This window comes from Orbicella faveolata, unplaced genomic scaffold (genome assembly GCF_042242905.1).
Source record: "Orbicella faveolata isolate gen_17 unplaced genomic scaffold, um_ofav_v1 contig_46, whole genome shotgun sequence".
NCBI classification, from domain to species: Eukaryota; Metazoa; Cnidaria; class Anthozoa; order Scleractinia; family Merulinidae; genus Orbicella; species Orbicella faveolata.
The window spans coordinates 18399053-18407500 of NW_028301576.1; the positions used below are offsets into that span (position 1 = coordinate 18399053).

An 8448-nucleotide genomic window follows, 5' to 3' on the forward strand; every position below is an offset into this window, starting at 1 on the left:
AGCATATGCTAAACGCGGCACGCAATCTGTAAGGCGAGGTCCGTGCGATACTTTACACTATTTTCCTTGTAAACGCTAACAATACAATATAATACAATGCAATACAATACAATACAGTACTATTTATTAGTTTCTCCGAAATGGGTTTTTCAGAACTCATACTGCTTACACCCATCCTTCCATCGTCAGCTGCATTGACTGTGTTGGCCACTGTCTTTCTATGGCATGGTGTAAAATAATAAAGACTTGTGAGTATTCCGTGAAAATACAGGTGACTCAAGTGATATTTCATAGCATACCACACTAGTTACTTACTTACTGGAATAAATTAATTTTGTCTCGCTGGAGCTCCCATGTGGATTCTCGATGAACTCTAATTGGTTGGGGTTTATCCATACAAATGCAAATTTACCCATAATTTCTTGCAGTTGCGAAGACCAGTCCATCAACTGTACAAGCAGTCAACAGAGAATAGAGTTCCGAGAAATCTCGATCGCTTCAAAAAGCTTTACTTGTTACGATCATATGATCATTTGGTACTTAACCCTGTATCTTAATTATTTGCACGATACTGGCAGTTAAATGCGCTCGCGAACCGAAGACTAAGTGCGCTCTCCCGCTCAAGTTTGGAAGTTGGTGAAAATCGTAATTACTTGTGTTCTATAACATAGAACTGAAATCACTCTAAGAGAATTTCAAATTGTCGTACGCTTTGATGCGCGAATGACAAACAAAACACTTGAATGATCCTTTTGTTCTTGCGTTTTTATAGTCAACAATAATTCTTCGCTTGCAAGATATAATTATGTCTTTTAGACAAACTAGTTGTTCACCATTTACATCATATTTAGAGTAACCAGCATCGTAAGAGATTCTGCACAGAAAAGAAACGAGCGCTATAAGTTTTCAGTGTTGTGATATCCGTACGCTTTATGTCTCTCCCCAGCCATTGTAAGCAGATCGAGAAATTTGCAAAGACTCGCAAATGTGTGCTGTTTAACAGTCCTTGGAAAGGCACCGACTTATCATAGTTTCCTTTTATGCGGTGCTGGACAAATTGTAGTGACATATCGTTGATCCAAGTCTTACACTCTGATTTATGTTTATTTTCTGTTCGACAAATAAGCAAATGTTTCATTCAAATCGGTGTTCAAAAGGCTAATTCCAACAACGATAAACGCGTTCACTGAAGCTCAAAAATTAATCAGTAGTTCAAAAGGCTTCAGTAGCCGTCTCGAGAAAAATTTCCCAGCGCTTATCTCGCTTTTCCCTCTGAGCAGAATGTGAAAGATTACTCAGAACACGGGCAAAGCTAGTTACAATTTCAAATATCTATCTGCACAGGACGACGCCGTACTCTGAGTGCCACTTGAAATAAATTTGGTCACTCTGATAATAGCTTCCAAGTTTGACGGTCGGCCGCAATCGCAAATGTTGGTTAAAGATCGCAGCAAAATCGGGCAGACTGAAAAGTACACTTTCAACCATTACTGAACACCCAAGGGAACAGTGAAAGTGGTGCTAAAGCAAGATTCATGAACTCAGAGAAGCGGCATATATGCGTATTAATGAGCAAAGGGGATCATTATGTAATACGAAATACAGGGAACACGAATTTCAAGAAAATCCCTTTCTGTTATTCTTGACATTTCAGCTTAGTATCTGAATTTGCTTTAAAAAGAAACTTATGCAAGTTACAAGTTCATAAAAAGTTGGACCAGAAACTAAAAATTTAAGGTAGAAAAAGAGCATTTTTGAAATCTTATTTAAAATGACTATAAAATCATTTACAATTTGACTCAAATTTCCAATAGTTTTTACGAGTCGTTTATGTCTCCTGGGCGTCTCGATTAAATAAGTATTATTTCGTCTTCATTTCGCAGCCTACAAGTGTGGACTTTTTCAACCTAGAGTCGTTTAAAACGAAAATTAAAGTGAGGTGCTCGCCCATTTTTGACGCCATCTCTTCTAAACTGAAGATTGTTCGCTTTCAAATTTCGCGCTTCATCGCGTCACTGTTATGACAATAGGGAGTTTACGAAACCACGACGGCGACGCCGAGGACAACGTCGATTAAAAAATGGATTTATATTTTACCTACGAATCTCGCGATACTCTAAAGTCATTTACTTTGTTTATCACTATCAAAACTATCGCAAAACTAAATCCGGAACACGGCGATAAATTTGAAATAAAAATTTAAAATATTAGCCGTCGTGGTTCACGTTCTGCAGGCAACGCAAAATTTGGTCATTTCACGTTGTTGTTTTGCAGAGGACGGCAAAGAAATGTACCAAAAATTATAACGCACGTGCACAGACATTGTTCTGCTTATTAATTCTTTTGTTCAGTGACGTTCCCGTTGCCGTTGCCGTCGTGGTTTCGTAAACTCCCTAATGCATGCTTCAGGAAGTATGAACATTTATGACGTCCGGCTGTTCAACGCCATGTCCGAAATGGTCTGGGATTTTCAATATGTTTTACATTAGTCAATACATATTTTTAACTTTTTTATCAATGGTAGTTAGTTAGTAAGATTTTTGTTAATCCTAGGGGAAATAAATTAACCGTTGGCCGAAAAAAAAGCCAAAATATTAAACGTTGGCCTTAAAAGCCACCACCCCATCGAGACCCTCTTCTCCCCTATTGAAGGTGATAGTTTTGACTCTGGAAGTGAGCCTCGTGTGTGCTGCCTGGCAAAGTTTTAGGAGAATATTTGCTATGAAGTAAAAGTTGAGACATTTCTGCTTAGAAAGAGGAACCGATGTAAATTTGCCATCAACAAGACAATATTTGTTGGCTACCTCATGACCACGATGGTCTCAGATGAATTCACACAAATAAGCTTGTGGTGTGATCCTGTTTGAAGAGTGACTGGAATCAAGTCTAATGCAGATTTCGTCGCATTTAGTTTTTTTTTTTTTCAAACTGATATTCACACGGCTAGCCAGTCTGGCCCAAGGAGATGGAATAACACAATGAAGTTGGATGGGTATGCCTCGAAAAACCTCGCTATAAAACATCTGCAAGTGGACAAAGTGGAAGGAAATCCAGTTTAAATTAATACATAGAACTAAAGTCACCAAAGACAACCTTTATTGATATGGTATTAGACGGATGACGAATGCCTCTACAGTGGTGAGCAAGAATCAATATTGATCATACATTTACTATCTGTCAATTTAATTTTGTAAAGACCTTAGCAATTGACTGGCTTTATGCTACCAACAACTCAAAAGGCACTCAAACGATAGATAAAAAACTGTTTGGTAGCATATCTGGCTCGTGGAAAGAAACATCGAAGATAGTTGCATGTAATTTTACGACCATTTTATTGAGATAATACATCTACACTAGTACTGAATGTAACAATGGAGAATATAACATGGCGGCGCAAAGATATTGATTATAGTAATGCAGAAAACAAATAAAGTTAAATTTAAAAAAAAAGAAAGCGATATTTACAATCTTTAATCTTAAACCTTACACAACACCTTTTAAAACCGTTAATTAGTCGCAGTATGATGTGGGAATTTAAACCGATATTTTTCAACTTGGTGAGGCGGTACGTAGGCCAGGTAGAGCAACTTCGCATAGGAGGCGCGCTACAAACACTCCAGGCGCGGCTACACCAAGCGTTTTAAAAGTGTATCACTGTGACAGATACTTTTTATTTGTTTTATGGAATCTAAACGAGATCATAATAAAGAAATCGAAAGAGAAAATGGATATCGTTGTTTTTACACCGCGTCTATATATCTTTCGTAATAATGGTGAATGTTTACAAATTTGAATCAAAATTGGAATTACGCTTGATTGCCTAATTCCTAGTTTATTTCACTTATTTATTTTTTTTGTTTGTTTCGTTTCTATTATTTTGGTTGGAAAAATATGTCGAAGTACGTTCTTGTTTTAACGTCACAGCCTGACTAGTCCCAGGTCGTAACCCCTTGCGGTTTCTGACCTAACCGGAGGTAAAATCTCACATTTTCAGACGGCTAAATCGCGGTGAAATAACAAAGAGATCCATTTTCTTTTTCTATTTCCATATCATGATCTCGTGTAGATTCCATAAAACAAATAAAAAATATCTTTAATTCCATTTTTTTTGTTTACTGTGATAATGATGATAGAGGCCTGGGTACTTGATTCGTTCCACTTCCAACTTGGCGTTCAAAACACGGTCCAGTAGATCCCAGTCCTCCCCGCCCCATTTGTATTTGAATTTCTCGGTGTTCATTCCTTTGGACAAACAGAGCAAAAATAAATCAGAGTTGTACAACTAAATGTTCATACAAGCAAATTCTTTCCCTGCTAGCAGAGATTCTTCTCCGGGTGTTCGTTGACGGGAGAAAAGAGACATCTGCCATGGGTCGAAAATGGCTTTAATTTAACCGCCGTCCACAGTCTTGGACGGCTCTATTTAAAACGCATGCTCCTTGCGTTATTCGCTGACCGCAACTTAAGCCGTTACGTCGCGCGCATTTCTTTACATTAATTTCGCTGTTGTTTATTGAGCCCATGCACAGTGTAAACATGGCGTGCTCATCGGCGTGCTCGAAAGAGTTCAATCTTAAAGAGTCACAAGTTTGCTTTCTTCCGTTGTGGATAACCTCGACGATGAAAAGATTAAAAAAAAATTGGGTGACGAGCAGTTCAAGGCCCTTTTAAACGGGCGAGACACGTTTGCGTGCTTGTCGACCGGGCATGGGAAAACTCTCATCTACCAGATTGCTGTACTAGTTGCACGAACGGAAAAGGTGAAAATTCTGCCATCTAACCCACTTTGTTGTGGTTGTTTGTCGATGAGAAATGTTTTGTCTTGTTCGAGAATCAATGTTCTCTTTATAACTGAGTTCACCTTTCGTTTACAGCATTTGAAAATCCGTCGGGATGACAAGGAAAAATGTGGCGACTCTCCGAGAAGGACTGTTAAATTTTCGTTGAGTTCTGCAGATGTGGTTGTGTTGAAAAGCTTTCCTGTCCAGATAACTTGAAGTTAATACCACAGATCAGACAACAATTATCTCTAGATGATTTTTGTACTTTTTTAAGCGCGTTTTGGCGATCTAGTCGATATTTTCCTCCGTTTCCTACACAGTGAGTTAACCGGGGTGTGAGACATAACGCGCCATCTGCGTGGGTTTTTCGCGTCAGTTGGAGTGAAAGGTTTTATTTTCGTCACGCGCTATGAACATCACGTGATGGCTCGGTCGCTAAGTCCCGGAGCATGCTCAAAATAGCCATTTTCGACCCGTGGTAGAGGTTCTTTTCTCCCGTCAGCGAACACCAGGAAAAGAGCCTCTGCTAGCAGGGAAGCAAATTCTCTAAGTTTCTAAAGGAGTTTTCTTAGTTCAGTATTATTGTGTTAGGCCAGGAGCCATAATCGGGGACGGAGACCGTAAGCGCGCGCTATTTCTAGTATTGGGGCTGTCCCTATGATATGGGACAATTTTTCTATTTTTAGAACAAATTGCGCCATCATGTGCGGCACACGCGCGTACATGCTACGTGGATTTTTTGCGGATATAGCGCGGGGAAATGGCGTCCGAAATTCCCGAAATGTTTGATGCTTTCGGCCCACAAATCAATACGTTCATGTCTGTTGGAATTTTGCTTCATTATTTTCGTCGTAAGCTGCTTCAGTTTGGGAGAAGTAAGACAGTGTCGAATTTAGTTATGTCCCGCTTTATATCGCTGACCAAGTTGTGTTTCGCTGCTTCTTTAACGAGAGCTCCACATCACTCCACTCTAAGTTTCACATATGTTGAAGATTAACAGCTTTTCCATAACACAGCAAAAACCCAGTTGGATATATTTGGATATAGCACTGTTTCAGGGCTCCAAAGTTTCCCTCCTCTTGCCACACGCTTGCGAGGATTTCGCCAGAGTCTATCTCGACCGAAAAGTAAAAACAAAATAATTGCAAGATTGAGTTTCGCCTGAATTGTAAGCAACGCTTGATGTTCTATCAAGGTCCAATAAGTGACAATAAAGTTTATGTCTGTAGATGCTACTTAGTTTTGCTTGTGTAAAAATCCAATAAAGTGTCTGTTGTCGATGAATAAGAGTGCCCGCCGATGCGTGTTTTGTACAGTCAGTAAAACATGACAAATTGGACTTCCGCACTTTCGTGTGAAAACGTTCATCAAACTCATACTATATTTCTATAGTTATTAAATATGTTTATGGTTGATAAATGTTTGAGAACATATTGAAAGTTTAGCTGAAAATATGTGAATACAACAGAAATAATCAGCAAAGTTACGATGACGCTTCCTTTAATCAACTCGAATGAACGATTTCGATTTTGTTAGTTGAGTTATCAAACTCCTTTTCTATGTTATTTTCGCAGTGTAAAAATGTTAAAGAAACACACATGATCTTAGTAGCCTTTTGGCGTTGATGAAAATTGTTGCAGTATCTCAGCACAAAAGACAACGAAAGAAATCTTTGACAAGATTTGTTGACAATTGAAAACATCGGCTCGCACTATGCAAATGAGCTACTTATAACGCGTCAGACTTTCCTTTCAAAAACTTTTGCAAACTCGCCAAACAAACAGAAACAATAAGAAACTGTCAAAAACCGGGTTTAGTTATGATTAAGCATTGCTTGGGAAACTCACAAATTAACTCGATAACGGGGTAAAGAGTTTTCTCACAAAACTTTTCTTTACAGAACAAACGCAAAATCTTACCTGTACAACTAGCGCGAGCGGATATTATTCATTCACAGCACGAAATTGAAGTCTTGCTTTCGACCCTGAAAAACTCACCTTTTCCATTAGCACAGAGCATAGAACTACATATAAGAGCCCTGGTTCTTATTCCCTGTCTTATTCCCTGCCATCGCTGTGAAAAATCTGCAAGAGAATCTCGCCACTCCCGATTATGGCTCCTGGTTAGGCTGCAATAAACAGCTAATCAGTATCCACTTTATATGCCGTGTTGGAGAAAGGCAATGTGGGAGTAAATCAAATGTCAATTTTTTCCCTTCAACCAAAACCAATGCACAAGGCAATGCCTACATAGAGTACTTCTTGTTTTCAGTGCACTTTTATTTTCTAATTTCATTGATATCCTGTCTTTGAGCAACCAGCAAGAAATTTTCGAGATCTTTCTACATTCCTGCAAGCACACCAACAAACTGCCAGCACCTTCACCTCCCCCCCCCCCAACCTCGCCCTCCCCCGGCCTCCAACCTGCTTTTATTTTGCTGGGGCCATGGGCAAGTGATATTTTTTCAATTTGCAATTCGTCCGAGGTGGCATAAGTATCGAACTGTGTAAATTCGTTCATTATTCCGCTGTGCCACGCCCACAAAACAAAGACAACGTACGACAAGCAGACCAAAACGCAGAAAAACGGTTGAATTTGGATTCCAGACATTTGAGAACACTCGAGAAATGTAGAAAACACTCGCCTGCGGCTCTTGTTTTCTACATTTGCCTCGTCTTCTCAAACGCCTGTCGTGTTTTATCACAGTGTAATACACGGCTTAGGCTTCTTTATTTGCTTTATGATATAGATTTTATACGCGCAAATCAATAAAACACGCTTTTTCTATATTTTATACTCTGATAAAACATGGGTTTTTGACCAATCAGAGCGTGCGCAGGGTCCTATCTATATTATAAAACTCAATACATCCAAAGAGTGACAGGGTTTAATCCTGTGTGGTATGATTTTTTTGTAGTGTGTTGTCTCCTAAAGATAAGTATAGTGATCATTCTACACACATTGGGACCACTGAGGTGAATTATAGTTAATTGGCTGCTCAATTGATAATAGCAATAATAGGTTTTTATTCTTATAATGCTATATTAATTATTAGTTAATTCAGTTAGGCAGAATTGGGTATTATACTTTTAAATTGTGCTGAAGGAATTTTTTACCGTGTATAAATAAAGTTATCATTCAATCATTTAATCAATCAATCAATCAACTTTTTCAAGCCGCGAACAAAGTGTTTAACCGTCGTTAGAAACTTTATCAGGAGAAAAACATGTTTGTCATATCTCGTTAGTCGGTTAAAGAGGCTTTGCATTGTGGTAATATTGCAGTTCAAGTTTTGTCCGACATCGAGATCATTAGGTTGTTCTTCTGATTACGTTGTTAGAAAAACTGAGTTCCACTTACCTCCAATCTTTGTCCAGTCAGACTTGTATATACCAAGCAAGCCAAACCCATTAAGTTGCCAGAAGCCTCTGTGTTCAGTAGACGAGCTGCCACAATCTAAACGACCAACCACAGGGAAATAGGCAATTCGTCCCTCAACGGTGTTCTGAAAGATGAATGACAAACTGATAACGTTGAGCATGTAGCAGTGGTACAACGATTTCGAGTCAAAGTACATAAGGGATCTAGATAAGGCTAGCACCAATAGCACCATCTGATTGGTGCATTACAGTAAACAAGCGGACCCATACAGAGTAAATCCTATCAC

The 8448-nt window shown here is 38.9% G+C and overlaps 1 protein-coding gene across 1 annotated transcript in view; it reads right to left on the minus strand.

The window, feature by feature from the left end:
- Positions 1-3313: 3313 nt before the first annotated feature.
- Positions 3314-8448, minus strand: part of LOC149098738 (beta-1,4-N-acetylgalactosaminyltransferase 3-like) — a 13443-nt gene continuing 8308 nt past the window's right edge. Inside the window, exons 3-4 of the mRNA XM_089278123.1 lie at positions 8142-8286; positions 3314-4242 (exon numbers count right to left, since the gene is read on the minus strand). Of these exons, the coding sequence (XP_089134249.1) occupies positions 4094-4242; positions 8142-8286 (294 nt within the window). The 3' untranslated portion in view covers positions 3314-4093. The remainder of the gene's footprint in view (positions 4243-8141; positions 8287-8448) is intronic.